We start from the raw sequence: 18,065 nt of genomic DNA, 5'->3' as shown, positions 1-18,065 counted from the left end.
TTACTCCTGCCACTCGCTGTCGCTGCACATGCCCAGTGAGTCCGGTCAATTAACAATGACACAAGCATGATCGAGCGTGAGAAGTGAGAGAGACAGAAAGACAAAGGGTTTAGGGGAGAGTGAGGGAAAACACTGAGCGCTTGTTTCACACGTGCACAGTTGAATGTGGGGTTTTAACAGCACAGTATTCCCCACAATCAACTTTTGTTTGTGGCTGCACGCTGCAGAAAATCAGGTCACACTGTATAAGAATGCACTATCACAGATAAAATACAGTGACAGAGCAAATGTCATGTACAGAACGTAATGTCAGCACCATCCAATAGATGGACAAAAGTGAAAGGAATTTAAAAGTGTTCAGTAGTTATTGAAAAACAAACAAGATTTTGATCAAGTTTTGCAGCAGTTAAAAAAATTGTTTGACATTTTTGGAACTACTCTTATTTGCTTTCTTGACAAGAGCTGGAGGGGAAGATTAATATCACCGTGATATAAGTATGCTAAATGTGAGTCTAAATCCAGCAGCTTGTTAGCTTAGCTTAGCATACAGACTGGATAGAAGGGGAAACAGCTAGCCTGCCTCTATTGCACTGTAAAACACCTGTAAGACTCACACATTATATGATACTTGTTTAAGTTGTACAAAATCCAAAGTGTGAACATGACTCGTTGTGGTTTTAATAGGAGTTATGTGCCAGACTATTTCTTGGTTGCGAGTAGTAATCTCTCTGCCAGTGTCTCATGGTGGCAGAGGAGACTTCAGGAAATATAAATAAAATATAAATGTAGTTAGTGAACTTTAGAAGTGCTGGTGGGCAGATTTCTATAACTGGCTGCTTACACTCTATAATATTGTTCAATATATTTAAATATTGATGTAAGTATATATAACGCGTCGTCACTGTTGCTGTGGATACAGTGTAGTAACTGAAGCAGTCTGTGTGTGTTTATGAGTGTGAGAATATAGAGCAGAACTGTAGCAGCCGACTGGGCTCAGGCTTGTCATCGCTGCGCCTGTAAGAAAAGCTGGGTATATTTGTGTTTGTGTTGTGGGGAACTATTCCTGTGTGTGTGTGTGTGTGTGTGTGTGTGTGTGTGTGTGTGTGTGTGTGTGTGTGTGTGTGTGTGTGTGTGTGTGTGTGTGTGTGTGTGTGTGTGTGTGTGTGTGTGTGTGTGTGTGTGTGTGTGTGTGGACTAATTCAGAGGTGCCATGTGAAGGGCACTGGGCACTCTGGTCTCAGTGTGTGTGTGTGTGTGTGTGTGTGGGGGGGGGGGGCATACTGTATTTGTGAGCATGTGTGAGTCTATGTTTGTGTGTGTGTGAGTATTTTTACACGTTTGCTTGTGTTTATGTGGCAGTGAGTTTCCTTCCTGAAGACATCTGCTTCTGAGCTTCTTTTACAGCTGATGTCCTTCAGGGTTCAAGGTTGCAGTCTGGAGATGTGTGTGTGTGTGCGTGTGTAGGTATGTCGTATGTCTTGTACATCATTGTGTTAACTATAAAAAATAGCATTTGTTTTTACAGGACTGGATTTATGGGAATCATATAAAAGTTTGTTTTCATTTACTCCCAAGTGTTTCTTTTCACAGTAGGTTTGCCGTTAGGCCTGGAGTTGTACTGTATCTGCCTGTGGGATGTGTGTACATGCTTGTGTGTGTATGTGTGTGTGCGTTGGTTCTGAGCTTAGTGTAATCTCTGTCTAGGTCCGTCGCCATTCTTTAAATCTCATGAATCCCACAGTGAAACCTTGGAGGTCTCACTCTCCCTTTCTTCCTCTCTTTCTCTGCATCTCTCTCACACACACACACACACACACACACACACTGAGCTCATGGGGCCTCTATCGTCATCTGTACCATCAGCGGCCTCCAGTACTCACACTGTAGGCCAAGACCAACAGACAAAAAATAGACAGTCGCAAAATAACCGAGTTGTCCTCAGCAGTCTGGCCTTTTGCTGCCTGCCAACTTTTCCTTTTCACTTCACTTGACATGAGACTGAAATCGTGCATTATTGTCCAAACTATATCAGCATATGACAGATTGATAGAGTATTTATTCTTTTTACTACAGATTAATGGATATGGCACTCCACACACGTGTGCACACAAGAAGGGAATACCACCCAACGGTACCTTTGCACATTGTGTACTGACACAAAAAATGCTAAACTTTACTGAGAAGTGCTGGAAATATTACATGCAAACGGTCAATATTAAGGTGTCGTTTCCAATGGTTATCTGGAAACAACAGGAATTCTTTCAAGGAAATTCCTGACACAGGTGAAATTGCATTGGAAATGACTGAAATCATCTCATCCAGTTGACTCATTTTTCCTTGACCGAAGGTAAAGTCTCCAGGGCAGGACACGCACAGTGCACTGCATGACCTGAACAATGATTGAACCCAGCATCTAGAGTTGTTACAGTATGCTTGATACCCAACCCACCTATATTTAGCGCGATACCAGCACACGGAGGGAAAGACTTCCTGGGATTAAAGCAAGCTCTCCAGCGTGCCATTACACCTCATGCTCCTCGCACTTCTTTATTTTAGATCCCACTGAAGACCCAGTTTGAAAGCCAACCGACTGATTGGCCCAGACAGCCGCGTGGGGGCTTTTTTAGTGGGGTGCAATGAAATCCTCCAGAAACACGAGTCAGCGGTTATAACTGGGCTTAAATACTGGACCACCAGCTGTGACCCGCCCATCTCTCGCGCCTGACCCACAGACAGTTGTACCATCCTGAAAAATATTTCCCTTGGTTGACCTCAGTGTGTGCTTATCTGTGAATATCCTGTGACCTAATAAAGATGTGTCACACTGAAATAATTCCCTCTATTCAAAGCGCATGGAGTACAACATATTTACACACTATGGGTGGAGAGTTTATGGATTTTTATCTGTAGTGTTTGGGATTGTGTTTGGGTTGGTCTATAATCTGCACTGTTTGTGTTGACATCAGCATGATATCTGCAGACGGCTGTTAGCTAGCATTAGCTCCCTGCTAGGGACAGACTGAATGAAGAAGAATCCACACACTGTCGACGTCCACAGCTTCACATCTCGTAGCACGAGATAAAATCTCAACAAACACAAACGGAGCTGCGATCAGTGTGTGGTCTTTTTTCAGATGTCATCTGCAGATTCACGATGAGAAAGCCAGATTCAGCTGAGTGTCCTGAGTCACAGCAGTCCCGTAAACCTCAGCGGGTCCGCGTAGACTGTAACTATATTTGTAACATATTCTGGGACTGACTCATGAAGCCAGCTATTGTCTATGTAACTTTTTAACTTAGAATAATGTTTTTGTGCAAGTTGTAATAACTTAACAAGCCCCAACTGAACCGCCTACAACAAGTAACCACTGCCCACATGCAAAGATTAATCTCAGGATTTTAAAGATATGATATGCAAGTTCTAGAAATCACAGTTACACCCTGCTCAGCCCTTCAGCTACATCCTTCTGCGTACGACGTCTCAGTTAATGCTTGCTTGCCTGTGAGTTAGCCATAGCGATGTTTTCCAGCAGCCAATGCCAGTGTAAAGCCTTGGTGCAAGAGGTGTAGTAGACCAGAAGCATGTTCATGTTCTGATTGACAGCGGCGACCTCCCACCCCTGACTTTGGCCCTCTCTGATTGGTTGATGGTGACAGGGAATTACAGCAGTAAAGTTGTGGGTATACAAAGAGCTGAAAGATGCTAAAAGGCTCTGTAGAGATGAGAGGAACTGCAGAGTTGGGTGATAATTCCCTGCGGGTTCATTTCTACGAGTGACCACAAGACAAAACAAGCAGTCTTGTGATAAAAATATTTATTATAGAAGAGTAACCAATAGAGATCGATAATGCCTATAAATGATTTATGACCATTTGAGATGCTGATCTGCACAATGTTAAATGGAAAGATTTCTGTGATACTTAAGGTTTGCCTTTGTATTGTTTTCTTTTTTCTTGTCACTTTGGTAATTCTCATCTTCACACTAATGTGTCTTAACTAGGTCGCCTTTAAGAAACATCTGCTGAGCTTGCCGCCTGAGGATTAAGCGTAGTAGTAGTAGTAGTAGTAGTAGATTGGTTGCTGCCCTTTGTAAAGGCCAACTAAGCAGAATTAAACCACACTCAACCTGGGACTTGGTAATACGACACAATACAGTACGGTTGTGAGTATAATTGCTGTGGATTAGACCTAGTGTAGCCTGAGCTGGCCCGTGTGTTTTTCTGTTTGGAGATGTGTAGATGATGCAGTAAATGTTAAGGGATTAGTCAAAGCTGAAGGGTCACAGCACTAATCTCATTACGGCAGGAGGAGAAGGAGGGATCTGACCACTCCTGAACGACTTAGCAGACAGCCTTGACACTGGGGGAATCCCTGTTCGACCGCAGAGGACACTCCCACACACACATGCTCTAATGCACATACAGGTTCTTCCATTGCAAGTTGTTTTAAAGGTGTTTAAACCCATTATGGAGCATTAGATTATATCTTTCTGGAGGGATTTTAAATATGAATCAAATGTGGATGACACACAATAGATATGATGATTCTGTTGGGTCCTCACTTGTGGTGATGAGGATGTAATAAACCCTCTGAAAGTGTTAACTAAGCTTACATCTTGGAGAGTTTATAGGCTTTGTGTGTAGTTTAACATCATTAAAGGCACATGGAACCAAGAGTTTTGTTTCAATCATTAAATTAAAGGAGAAAGTTATAAACAGAAGTGACTACATCAGAAACAAATGGAAATGAGTCTTTCTTCTGGCAGATTTTTCCCCTTGCCTTAAGAAAATTAAGTTTTTAAGATGGAATATGAGGCTAAATGACTCGTTAAGGCTGACACATTGCAGTGCATGTGAGGTCATGGTGAAACAGTGCGGACAAGAACTATGAGTCCTCCAAAACAAAACAGTAAAACTCCAAGCGAACCTATAAATGAAATGTGCCTTTCTGTCTTTCCTTCATCTGTCTGTCTGCACTCAGCAAACACAGGCACTGGGTTACACATGGGTGCGTGCACATGGTCACACACACACACACATACACACACGCATGCGCACACACACACACACACACACACACACACACACACACACACATACACACTGTAATACAAGCACACGGACACACACAAGCCACAATGACACATCCCAGTGAGAGTTTCAGCTTTTCTTGTGACAATAATAAAACCTAGAGCCAGGAAAAAAAAGGAGAATGACCAGCAGAAGACACGTGGACAGACAAAAACCTCGCTTTAAAAACCATCCTTTTGATCTTTTCCTTTCCTTCCTCTTCACTTACTCCCACATCTCCTTCTCTGTCACTCAGACCAGTGGATGGCATCTAATTAAGATGCGTTATCTTCCTAGTTTGTGTTTTGCGGTTATTTCAGTTTTCTGAGAGATGCAGGCACTGAAGCAGCTTTATTAGGCCAAGCTGCTTGGCCCAGAGGTCATAGGTGAGAGTGATTTGTTTGAATTATTTCCAGCTTGAATGCACCATCATTCTAGACATGCAGTGTTAGGACAGCTGGAGACCTTTGTGCCAATGGGAAAATGGGCGATTGATTATTTAGCATGTCAAACTCTGTTTACGCTGGAGCAGAAGGGTAATTATTTTGACAAGACTTTATTAGCAACGATAAGGTGATCACAGGGTATTGCCATGACAATGTTAATGTTGGCATGTCAGTGAGGCTGTTGGTTCAACTGTGCACTTCAAAAAACATCTTAAGAATTTAATACTGAATATAAGTCAGAAAAACAAATGAAGGGTTCTCTCACTGTTTAAACACCAACTAATCGAAGTTATATGTAGAGAGAATCTGTAAAACAGGGATCTTTCTTTTTAAATATCATATATACATGTATGGGAGTGTAAAGTTAACAGAGGCTGCTAATTGCTCATTGCTCTAGAACAACGAATCAGCACTCCTTTTAAAACAGAGATCTCATTATATTGCCGTTAAGAAGATTGTTTGCACTGAATCAGACATAATGCCGCCCCAGTGTGTGATTTTTAAATAGCATCAGAGACGAGACATAGAATCAGAGGTGTTACATGTAACACAACAGTGTCGTCGCCCGGTCCCGCCATGCCACTTCTCCCTTTTATACAGACATTGTTTCGGCCCTAAAGGTGGAACAACAAAGCTCCCTATATGCAGAGCAGCAAGGTGCAATCAAGACACAACATTACCACCTTCAACAGGTTGTGTACAGAGGCAACTTACAATAACATCAACATTAGCCTGCACAGAAGGGGTCCTTAATGGGTCTTATATGCAGCCATGCAGTTTCTAGACACTTCTGAGTCCACTGCTCGGTAAACACAAATGAGGATATGTGACTATTAAATTTATATATCTGGCCTTTATATTGTGATTGGCTTTTATGTGTTTAGGGACGTACCACAGTTCAGTTTTAAATGATTTCACTTGTTAAACAGGGAGAGCAACTTCTTACAGGATTGAAGGGTACAGCAGAATGAATCAAGCCAAGTTTAAGGCTTATCGCTGCTGCTGACATGCTCCTGATGCACAGCAGACGTTTTGGTAAAGGTTACCCTGACAGACCCACTCATGCCCTGATCGTCTGAATGAACCATTGACACTCAAGAGCCAGACGGAGTGTTCCCTGCCTCATTAAGTGCCCACTTGATTTCCAGGGAAACCTAGAGAAGACAAGAACAAGGAAATCAGTCCAAACTGGTTATTTGAAGAGAAGAGTTAACGGTCCACAGTTAGTTCGTCTGTTGTCATTTGTTAAATGAGATGCAGATCGTGGCACCCGCCACTTAGACTTGTTCTCCTGCGTTGAAGGAAAGTAACATCATCATCTCAGACTAAACATGTGGACTATCTGAGAAAAGGTTAAAAATCAACTTTTTACACAAATGACATGGAAGAGACATGTACTGTGTGTACACTGTGTATTTTGGGAAGGGAAATTACCAACTTTCTCAGATGTTCCCACTGCCTTGATTACCCAAAAGCAATTGGCCCTCTTCCCTCACACACTGGCCTGCACCCTTTCCTTTCCTTTCCTTCCCTTTCCTTTCCTTTCCTTTCCTTTCCATCCTTTCCTTTCCTTTCCTTTCCTTCCTTTCCTTTCCTTTCCATCCTTTCCATCCTTTCCTTTCCTTTTCACCCACAGTATGTTTTGCTTCTTTGGGAAGGTCTGAGTTACATTTTCCCACACATTTTGTGTTGTCTCTCAGCACTAATAATTTGGCTGATTCGATTATCTCTGTTGTAAACTATCACAGATGTATTTAATGAATGTGCTCCTGATCTCACAGAAAGGGTCCTGCAGATGGAGAGACAGACAGGCCTGTAATTCTTCGTCTGTGTGCGGAATGATAATGATTTTGACCCTGGCCTTGGGTTAGCCTTGCCTTGCCTTGCTCAGTGACGGTTACCACTGAGCTCAAGACAGCAGGATAGACTGGCCGGCTCCATAGCCAGGCTAACCCATGTCTGGGCACACATCAGGGGGTGTGTGTGCTGTCCTGCCCTGCCCTTACCTCTATACTCTTTTAACCAGCTGCCTCCCTCCTGATGGACTGAAGGATTTATCATTAACATGCAAACTCGGGATTTACACACACAGGTTCCCAAACCCCCCGCTGACACACAGCTGAATGCACAACTGTTCATACACACAAATGGACAATATGGACACCAAACTAAACAGACTTTGAGCTTAATGCAGAGCACTTAGGAAAATTATTTCTGTTGTCTGGTCATTATAGGGATCTGTACAAATACAAGTGCTACATAATATGCAGATACAAATATTTGTTTGTTCGGGGGGTAGACAAAATGAAAAGGACACTGGAGGGTTGAGCAAAATCTAGTACAACACAAATTCCACTCTCAAAATGATCATAAAGTTTAATTACCATCTCTATTGTACAGTCGAAACAAAAACATATTTTTACAGGCTTTATAAAGGTATTATGTATTACATCTTGTCAACCCCTGTACATACATGTAAACACATAAACACACACCTTAAGAGACAGATCAAAGAAGAAGTTATATGAATATATAGGAGGACATACTATAGAATATGATTTAATACCAGAGAAACACATTTAAAAAAGGATTATTATTGTGAAACTACTGTGTAGGAGATAATACTGTACCAAATGGTCACAATAAACATTTTAAGACACTGTAGGGATATTATACCAGTATATTAATCATGTCTTTGTGTTGGAGGATAGAAATAATTAGGCTAAATATCAGTGTGATGGTATAAGAGCTGTTGGTTCTGAGTGTTTTCCGTGTCGTGACCTGAATACTTCACTGTTGAAGCCCGGCCAGCAGCTCATTAACATTCCAATACAGCTCTAATCACTACTGCAACGTGTGTGTGTGTGGGTGTGTGAATGTGTGCATGTGAGAGAGACCATGCACGTGTTGCTCTCTGCAAGTGAGGACGCGGCGAAAGTGTGTGATGAAGTGCCTGCCACAGGGGATCAGAACCGACTGGTGTCATCGGTTCCATCGACTTGCATCGCTGCTCTTGCATCTCAGACAATTGCACATAGATAATGTCCAAAAGGTTTACAAGGTCTTACATCAGATGGAAACACATTTTTATTACTTTTCATACTTGCTTCTCCAACTCTAAAAGGTCTTGTTGCCGTTTGTTGACTTGACAAATAACCACTTCTATGTCTCTCTCTGTCTCTACAGAAAGACTGTATAACTCCAATGGACGTGACTTAAGAAGGGCGCTGTTCTCTCTAAAGCAAATTTTTCAGGTAACACACACACACACACACACACACACAGACACACATTTCATCTGCAATTACAGTCAGTTTGTTGTTGCAGAATACAGTTGGTTATTGTGGCCACTGTGCGCTTCCATGATGACAGAGATCTCCATCAACGTGGCATTTCTCTCCCTGTGTGTGTTTCTGTGTGATTACGTGTAAGTTTGTGTGTGTGTGTGTGTGTGTGTGTGTGTGTGTGTGTGTGTGTGTGTGTGTGTGTGTGTGTGTGTGTGTGTGTGTGTCTGTCTGTCTGTGGACAGGGGGGGGTGTTTGCATTTGTGTGTGAATCTTTATTTTAAGATGAGGAGTCAGCCACTTCAAACACAGAGGGTTTTTTTTACACACACACACCACACACACACACACACACACACACACACACACACACAAAAGAACTCAAATATAATAACACATGGTTCAGGAAATAAAACAGTGAACTTTCAAAATGTTTTAACTACAGCAGCGTACAAGTGCTATTGTCATGATTACAATGTTCACATTCACTAATGCCCCAAAAAAGCCGTGTCAGTGGCTGAAGGTAAATGCAGTGACTTTTGACATCTCCTTATTCCAGTAACATTTTTTCTGCAAAAAACATAACAGCTACTGTACCAATGAAATGTGTTTTCCCAGGTCCCATGTTCATTTTCCCGTAAAAGCTCTTGAATGAGCAAAAAGCCACACATAATATGTCTCAGAGCTTAGACAGTGCACCTGAAGGCAACATTAATATACAGGGTCCTTTGCGTGTTTGCTTATTGATTTGTTTTTGTTATCAGAGATGTTCTGTAAAAAGCAACAAATTGTGAAAGACAGTTGTTGACATTTGGAGTGTGTTTATCAGCTGGCCCGAAATTCTGCACATTACTGCCCCCATGTGGTAAGAACAGAGTTTTGTGTGGTTCAGTGCTGTATGCAGTTTATATTGTAATAACTTATTAATTTATTTTTTTAATCTATTTCTTCTTCTGTGCATCAGGATGACAAAGATCTGGTCCATGAGTTTGTGATGGCTGAAGGTCTGACATGTCTCATCAAGGTGGGAGCAGAAGCTGACCAGAACTACCAGAACTACATATTACGAGGTAGAGCCTCTCTCTTCCTTTCTGATCACCATAATCAGATACATCATTGCAAATATAAATACTGACATTATTACACTATATATTTAGGACATTGGTAATGGAATTTGTTTTTTAAAAGAATACAATACATGTGTATAAGAGGATAAGCGGTAGAAAATGGATGGATGGACAATACATGTATATAATAATTCAAATAAATTTTCTTCAATCAAAGAAAATGTCAGATTTAACATGTTTTTTTAAAAAAAAAAAAAAGAAAATTTTCACCTCTATTTAACATTATCAAATGTTTTCAATATGAAGAAAACATAGATGGAATAGAATTTAGTTTTATTTTTGTGTCTATGGTGTGTGAGTTAACCATAATTACAATTAATACTACAACTACTAATAATAGAACCAAGAAATAAACATTTTGATAATAGTACTTAGTAGATTAGTATTAGAAATACATCAAATAAACATATGAAAAAATAAAGATAAAACTTAGAGGAAAAAAAGGACTCTGAAGCCTGGGGCCGTAGTACATACACTACCTAACTTGGAGATCCTATCTTAACTGTTTGGTAACCATGGTAACTAGAGTTAGGACCTAATTTAGGAAAAAATCCACGACAGATGAATAGTTCAGAAGTCAATGTTCCTGTCCTAACTTAAGATAGGAAGTTTCCAGCAGGTCAGATAAGGTCAGTCACTAGGTTCTTAGTCTTTCTTGCACTCGTCCTTCCTGTTTCTGTCCGACTTACTCCTCTGTCTCTCTGTCTCGAATAACAGCAAATCACGATGTGATCATAACAACAGAGATATAGCAATGAAAAAAAAAGAGTCCACAACAGTGCAGGCGTTTTCAAGCTGATGTCATGCTGTCATATATTGACCCTTTAGCTCTAGTACTTGCACGACACACGTGCTTTCCATAATTTCCACCAGCAGTAAATACACTCAGAGTTCCCCTGAGAGGTCTTTGCTTTCTTTTTTTTCACATTTAAACATACACATGCAGACATTCCTCTCCAGTCTTTTCCAAAATTCCCCCACTTCAAACATGTGTCACGGATAAGAATTTCATGAGTCGCGTAATTATGGTGTTTCTTCTTTTTTTTTTGCTGTTAATTGTCTAATGGTGAGCTATTTGCAGCCATGTGATAAATCTTCTGGAGGCAGCTCTGGGCAGTTAGTGTAGTTGTAAGAGGATCTGTAGTCCCTGAGCAAAACCTCAGACGCAGGGCAGCGCAAAACGCCCCCCCCCCCCCCCCCCCCCCCCCCCCACAGCCCCAACCAGTAAAATGTGATTGCTTCAAAAAGCATGTTTGTCAGGTGTAAGAGCCGAGCCGGTATGACTGATCGTTTGTGGATATGACACAAGCTCTCAGATGAAAAGTAAGTGTGTAGATGCAGCTGGTATTCCACAAATCTGAGGAACTGATCACAGCGCTGATGTTTGACACAACAAGTTAGATTGGGGTTATTGTTAAAATTCATCTTAAACCAAAGATGAAAATATAAGCATGGATAAAGTAAACATGTTTGTGTAGTTACATGTAGCCTGCCAGTTTCTGTAAGAAATCCCCTCATACCCCAGCAGCAATAAAACCCTGAGAGGAAGAGAATTTACAACTCTTTATTTACATACAGTAACAAATGAACAATTAATGAACATGTTTCATAACCTTTTTCCATCAGCCCTGTCTAATTGTTCTAACTGTGGCATAAGTGTTCAGTGTCCTTCATTTTTGATCATAACCCTGCGTCCTAGCAAAAGCAAAATATGAACATGAATGTTATGCCAGCTGAATTACATTTTCTGATTTTCATAATGAGGAAATGTTAATTAACGTATCTCACAAGTCTCAAAAATGTTTGAACATATCAGTTAAAGGTTCTCTGACAACTTATTAAACCCGAATGACCGCTGTCATCATCACCAGCAACAGCATCACCTCAGTCTTCATAACTGCTGTCATCATAACCAGTACCATCATCACCGCTGTCATCATAACCTCTGCCCTCATCAGTGGTATAATCATCACCTCTGTCCTCATCATCACCTCTGTCCTCATCACCAGTATCATCATCGCCTCTGACATTATCACTGGTATAATCATCACCGCTGTCATCATCATCACCGCTGTCATCATCATCACCTCTGTCATCAACGGTATCATCATCACTGCTGTCATCATCATCACCGCTGTCTTCATCACCTCTGTCATCATCATCACCGCTGTCTTCATCACCTCTGTCTTCATCAACGGTATCATCATCACTGCTGTCATCATCATCGCCTCTGCTCTCATCATCAGTATCATGATCACTTCTATCATCATCACCTCTGACATTACTGGTATAATCATCAACGCTGTCCTCATCACCAGTATCATCGTCAAATCTGTCATCATCATCAGTATCATCATCACCTCTGTCATCTTGACCAGTATCATCCTCAGTATTTATTTCCTTAATCAGGATGCCGTAAGGTCGAATAGAGTTCTCCACTATCTGTTTCTCTTCCTCGGCAGATGTTCGTTTATGAACACGAATGAGCCAGTGATCTGATCTTTTGCAAATCTCCCTCTTTTCTGGATTGATACGATTCTGCAGAATCACTTTGTAGCTTTTCCCCGTCGTCTTCGATGTGAAAGTCTTGGCATAGTCCTCTCTCTCTGCAAAGTGTATGTCTGGTGTTGAGTAGATTCCTCTTCCATAGAGGGTTCTATCTCCTGCTTTGTAGTGACTCCAGATGATGCCTTTGACTCCAGCTAAACTTGTTCCATGGTAAGAAACAGGCCATTCTCCAGGTACAGATTGACTCCTCCATCCATTGGTGCCCAGCCAGCTGTCTCCATCTAGATATTTACCTTTGACTTTTAGGGCCATGCGGTACCAGCCTTTTGGACGCTTATAACGCTCTTCACCTCTCCTGCACTCAGCCGAGTCAGAGAAATCAGTGAAGTCAACGTCAAACTGCGGGTCAAAAAACTCTTCCTCATCGATGAAACGTTCCTTCGCATAACGTTTCCTTTTCCCAGTGATGGTGTTGAGGTGAAAGTCATCAACAGACAAAATATCTGCCGTTCTCTTATATCTCTTCCTGTCATAGGGTTGAAAGCTTTGCCCAAGAATTGAAGATATAACTTCAATTCTCAAATTTGAGTCCACATTCATGGTTGAGGAAGTTGGAATCAACGTCGCTGTCTTCTGTTCTTACTTCACTTCACTTTCACTTTCATTTTCATCAGCAGTTTTCCTAAATTTGAGGCGTGCCTCCCCGGGGTGGCGCCAGAGAACTTCACGGGAGGCGCAGCGTGAGAAAAAATAAACTACAAAAGATAACTGTAAACATGTGGTTAGTTAAACTCAGCGATGCATGTGGAAAAACGGATCGATTTTAGTAGCTACAGCAAGAGAGGAGACAGAGAGACAGAGTCTGGGGCAAGCAGAAAACGGAGATTCCTTTCTACAGTGTCTCCCCGCATCAACCACCTACAGAATGCGCAGCTCAGACGCAGGGCAGCGCAAAACACCACGCAGGTGTCTTCGCTACTTTCAGACCCACGATGATTAAATAGCAAGTACATTTTCTCTGTGGTCTAAGGTCAGTGGTGCAGCATTTTACCGTTATTTTAATGACGCATTATCAGGACAGCAGTATGCGCCTACCTAGACGCGCGTAAACTGGCTGTTACGCGCAAGCAGAGTGAGATGAAAATGCGCTGCAGGTGTTTGGATAAGTCAGATGGAACATCATAAATCAAACCCAAAGAAGGTCGGAGCATCGTTTGTAGCACATTGTGTGTTGCACAACGTTAAGAGACATCCATGACGCACGAGGTTCTGAAGTGTTCAAAAAGGCCATTCAATATTTACATGACATGCATTTACTGTGATTGGAAAAACTCGCCCATTAGCCCAGAATTGATAAAACATAACATAACTGTATTACATTATACAGAGAGGTGTTTCTGTGTTTTAACTTGCCCTCAATGATATAATCTGAGTGAGCAAAATAATAGAAACTTTATTAGTTTATCATTACTAGGTAATTGACATGCGGGTTGATGTTGAGCAGCAGGTTGAGGTGGAACTATTTGGGAACTACAAATCTGATCATATGTTTTGCATTTAGAATCTTTATCTGCAACCTAACTTGTAACTGTCAGCTTATAATATAGAATAAAATGGAGAAATTCAAGTAATAGTTCTAAGGCACAGTACTAAAGTAAATATACTAGGGTTGGGTATCAGCTACAATACCAATTTTGCTTGGATATGAATGAGATTCATTCCTCTAACCTGGTGCATTATTAAAAATATTAATGTTTACATTTCAAATGGACCCCAGTAGTAACGGAGTTACAGCTTCACATGTCCATGGGAGATTATAACAGATGAAAAGATGGATCTCAGGATTTTATGAATCGATATCAGAGTATTCAAATGAAAACCGATTTGAAGGTTGAAGGTTGGTTTTTTTTTCAAGGAGGAGTGATAGTTTAATAATCTGACCATGGTTTATGAAAATATAAATACTAAGTGTAAACGTCATTTAGCACAGGCAGTGTGTCTTAAATATACACTGAATAGGAGAGAGAATCCATACGCCAAGTTTTCTAAGATATTAAACCAATGACATAATGTCTTTCTGCGATGGGAAAATACAGTACCAGTACCACTGAAGCTTGAAGACGGTAATATTTATAAATCATTTCCATTTTCTGCTCTAGTTTGCGTTTTTGTCTGTAATAAAGACCTAAAGCATAAACGACGAAACCCTTTGTCCCCGATGAGTTTCCCTGTTATTTATAGGTATGCCTACAGTTGGTTTAGTGTTGACTCGTCTTTCTATATTTCTTCTGCCTCTCTAACCTTTTGTTTCTCCCTTTTCTCCCTCTCTCAGCCCTGGGGCAGATTATGCTGTATGTAGACGGGATGAACGGCGTCATCGGTCACGCTGAGACAATCCAGTGGCTGTACACTCTTGTTGGCTCAAAGGTATGGTCACACATGCATACTAAATCATCCCAATCCCCATTACAACAAGTACACACACACACACACACACTACCCATCCATTGTATGGTGGACATTATTTCATTATTCTAGCTTCTCTACACTGTAACAGACACACAAACACATCTGCTACTGATTGTATTCTGTGTCCTGCCCTGAGGGTTGTGTCTCTCCTTGGTTTTATGGTATTTTCATTAGTTTTAAAGCTAAAATTCTGCTTTGCCCTAAAACTATCAGTCTTGATTCCAGTGTCTAAAAAAGTCATTGCTTTTATTCTATTTATCTCTAGTTACATGAGTACTCAGTGCCTGTGGGTTGGACCACACCCATATTCAAACTCAGCCTTCATTTTGATCTTTCATGACTGCATCTTGCACAGTTGTGGTGACAAAAACCAGTCCACAGACATTTAACACCTGCCAAAGTACATAAAACTGCCTCTGTGGTAGTTCCAGCTTTACTAGGTGCCTCCAGGACCACATTCTGCCACGATGACACACACACACACACACACACACACGCGCGCGCGCGCACACACACAGGTTGAAAACAATACCAGCCACGGTGTCACGTCTGGAAACAAATGCATTCTCTACCCGTCATTAAACACTGAGCCGTCTAAACAAAAGCCTGGACTGAAATATACACGGTTTGACAACGGTTAGGAACCAAAGACAACATGTTATTCGCAGATATAGAGATACACACACACACACAAACAAAAAAAAAAACAATTAAATAAATAAACAAACTAGAAAATATATCATGATGCTTGCTGCAATGATAAAACACTAATAGATTTCCAGAATTGCGGCCACAGGACCAAAACATATCAATCACTTGTATAAGTTTGTTTGTATTTCCCCCCTAGTTCCGTCTGGTGGTGAAAACAACTCTGAAGCTGTTGCTGGTGTTTGTGGAGTACTCTGAGTCCAACGCTCCGCTGCTGATAGAAGCCATCACGTCTGTGGACAACAAGAGAGGTACAGAAGTCTTCACACGCCACAAGCTGATGAGGAACTTCACATTCATTAATATGTTTGTTCATGTAATGTCTTGGTTGAACGCTGAGGTTGATAAACCGTACAGAGAAAGGCGTGTTTGGTTGAGTGGTAACATCACAGCTCGCATTTCAATTGGTGAACTTATTCGTGGGTGTTATTGGACTGATCTCCAGGCTGCAAGCCATGGTCCAATGCTATGGAGATCTTACATGAGAAGGATGGCGTGGACACAGAGCTGCTGGTCTATGCCATGACCCTCATCAATAAGGTATCTATGTCTATAGTTTCTATATACTGAATGTTTATATACTTTTATTAAGCACTAGATACAGGAAGATATACGCCACATGTACTTTAAAACATGCCTTTTCTTTCCTTATTCCTCATTGTAAAGGGGCTTCCCAACGCAGCCAAAAATAAATATTTTAGAATTTAGCCATCAGAGTATTTAAACCTCAGTTAAACCTTGATCTGCTTTCTTTTTGCAGACACTTGCAGCACTGCCAGACCAAGATTCATTCTATGATTTGGTGGACGGTTTGGAGGAACAGGGCATGGAGACAGTATCCCAAAGACACCTGGGGCGGAAAGGCACTGATCTGGACTTGGTTGAGCAGCTTAACATCTATGAGGTTTGAGACATACACAAACATTTTCAGTCATAAGATTACAAGCGAAATATTGCAAGCTGATAGTTGCCTTTTGCTAAAGATCAGATTTCAGCTCGTAAGTGTTGCTCACGTCCAATGAATCTGATGCGATATGACTCTGTACAGTATTTATAGGCTGATTGCTTAATACTAAAATCCTCTGAGGGAAGCACCTGCCACCTCTCCCACTTCACACCCAACCCACTTTTCCCTCAGATGACCCTACGGCACGAAGACGGTGACGATGACAGCCAACCTCCACCGATGGGACGCCGGGACCGCAGACGAGCCAGCCTCGGGGGCGGGGACAAAAAGCGTGGCCTGGAGAGGAGGCGGAGCCGCAGAGCTTCACTTGGGCGATCTGGTCACGCCTCCCCCTGCAGCCCTGCGTCCCCACAGAGAGCCGGCTTCAAGCCTTTCAGTGGACAGAGGGCTGAGGACATGAGTGAGAGGTGAGAGAAGGGGGAGATGGAGGAGTATCAGAAGCTAAAGGTTGATTTTTAAAAGTTTCATAACAGCAGAGGGACAAAAGGGGTTGGTTTAAAGACTAAAAGTCATCTCTTTAGAGATGCACATGTGTTAACTCAGCTCCAGACAGAAGTTCTGACTGTCTTATACGACCGCTTTCTGCTCTAGGGCACTGTCAGGTTTCCTTCCATCCATGTAAGTTCAGAGGTCATTCAGAAAAATGGTCAGTGTTGACCTCTGCGACCCTCTGTCTATGTTTTCCTTCTGCTGCTCCTCACCTACATGCTGTAACAGCTATTAATGTGTCTCATGTCACATAAAGCACTCTGAGTGGGTTTTTTTTTTGTTCTCCAATGATACACTGGTAGAGACTTGTGCTCCACTAAAAGAAATAAAACAGCCACACAAGCCTTAAGGGTTTGCTTGTAATTCTAATACAAGCGTACACATTATTAAACCAGCACAGGCTTACTTCAGTGCTGTGTGTGTATACACAAAAAGGGGAATTTGGAGCCATCTGTAGCTGTTTACTTCAGGTAAATCATCCTTTGTTCCTCTTTCTCTTCTGTTATGTGTATCTTCATCCTCTGGCAGTGTGTAACAGAGCAAAACAATTGTGTGAGTGTGTGTAAATGTGTGTATACCAGGACACCTGTTTATCTAAAAATGAGGATTCGTTTTGCATATGGCTCTTCGAATGACGTGATGGGTGAAAGTTGTTTCATGTCAGAGTCTACATCCTGCTTCATATTATTCATGCACACGCAGAAAAACAAACACAACTTTTATTGGCCGTCCCATTCGTCACACACACATGGCTCTGGTCTTGTGGAACACCACCTGGCAGCGCACGCTGACTCAACTGCAACGGGGCTCCTCTGGTTTCTCTAGACAAAACAGTTCTGGTCTCAAGTCAGTTGTTCAGCCATGGTATATTCTCCTCTTAGCATCCCTTTTCCTCTTCCCTGCCATTATGTTTTGTCTTCATGTGCATGTAAAAGTAGCTAACTGGAGGCATGGAGTGTGTAATGACAAACATTTATTCACCCCATCTCCTATTTGT

At 41.6% G+C, this 18,065-nt stretch overlaps 1 protein-coding gene across 5 annotated transcripts in view; it reads left to right on the top strand.

Annotated features, from left to right (window-relative positions):
* fhod3a (formin homology 2 domain containing 3a) overlaps positions 1-18,065 on the top strand; it is a 56,423-nt gene that overhangs the window by 18,366 nt on the left and 19,992 nt on the right. For all 5 annotated transcript variants that reach the window (XM_056398543.1, XM_056398541.1, XM_056398540.1 and 2 more), the window contains exons 4-10: positions 8,703-8,770; positions 9,765-9,870; positions 14,768-14,862; positions 15,752-15,863; positions 16,058-16,152; positions 16,373-16,516; positions 16,751-16,986. In XM_056398543.1, coding sequence (XP_056254518.1) covers positions 8,703-8,770; positions 9,765-9,870; positions 14,768-14,862; positions 15,752-15,863; positions 16,058-16,152; positions 16,373-16,516; positions 16,751-16,986 — 856 coding nt within the window. The remainder of the gene's footprint in view (positions 1-8,702; positions 8,771-9,764; positions 9,871-14,767; positions 14,863-15,751; positions 15,864-16,057; positions 16,153-16,372; positions 16,517-16,750; positions 16,987-18,065) is intronic.

The sequence above is a fragment of the Seriola aureovittata genome, chromosome 16, assembly GCF_021018895.1.
Source record: "Seriola aureovittata isolate HTS-2021-v1 ecotype China chromosome 16, ASM2101889v1, whole genome shotgun sequence".
Classification (NCBI taxonomy): domain Eukaryota; kingdom Metazoa; phylum Chordata; class Actinopteri; order Carangiformes; family Carangidae; genus Seriola; species Seriola aureovittata.
Note: the sequence above shows the minus strand (reverse complement) of the source record. Positions and strands in the feature narration are given on the sequence as shown.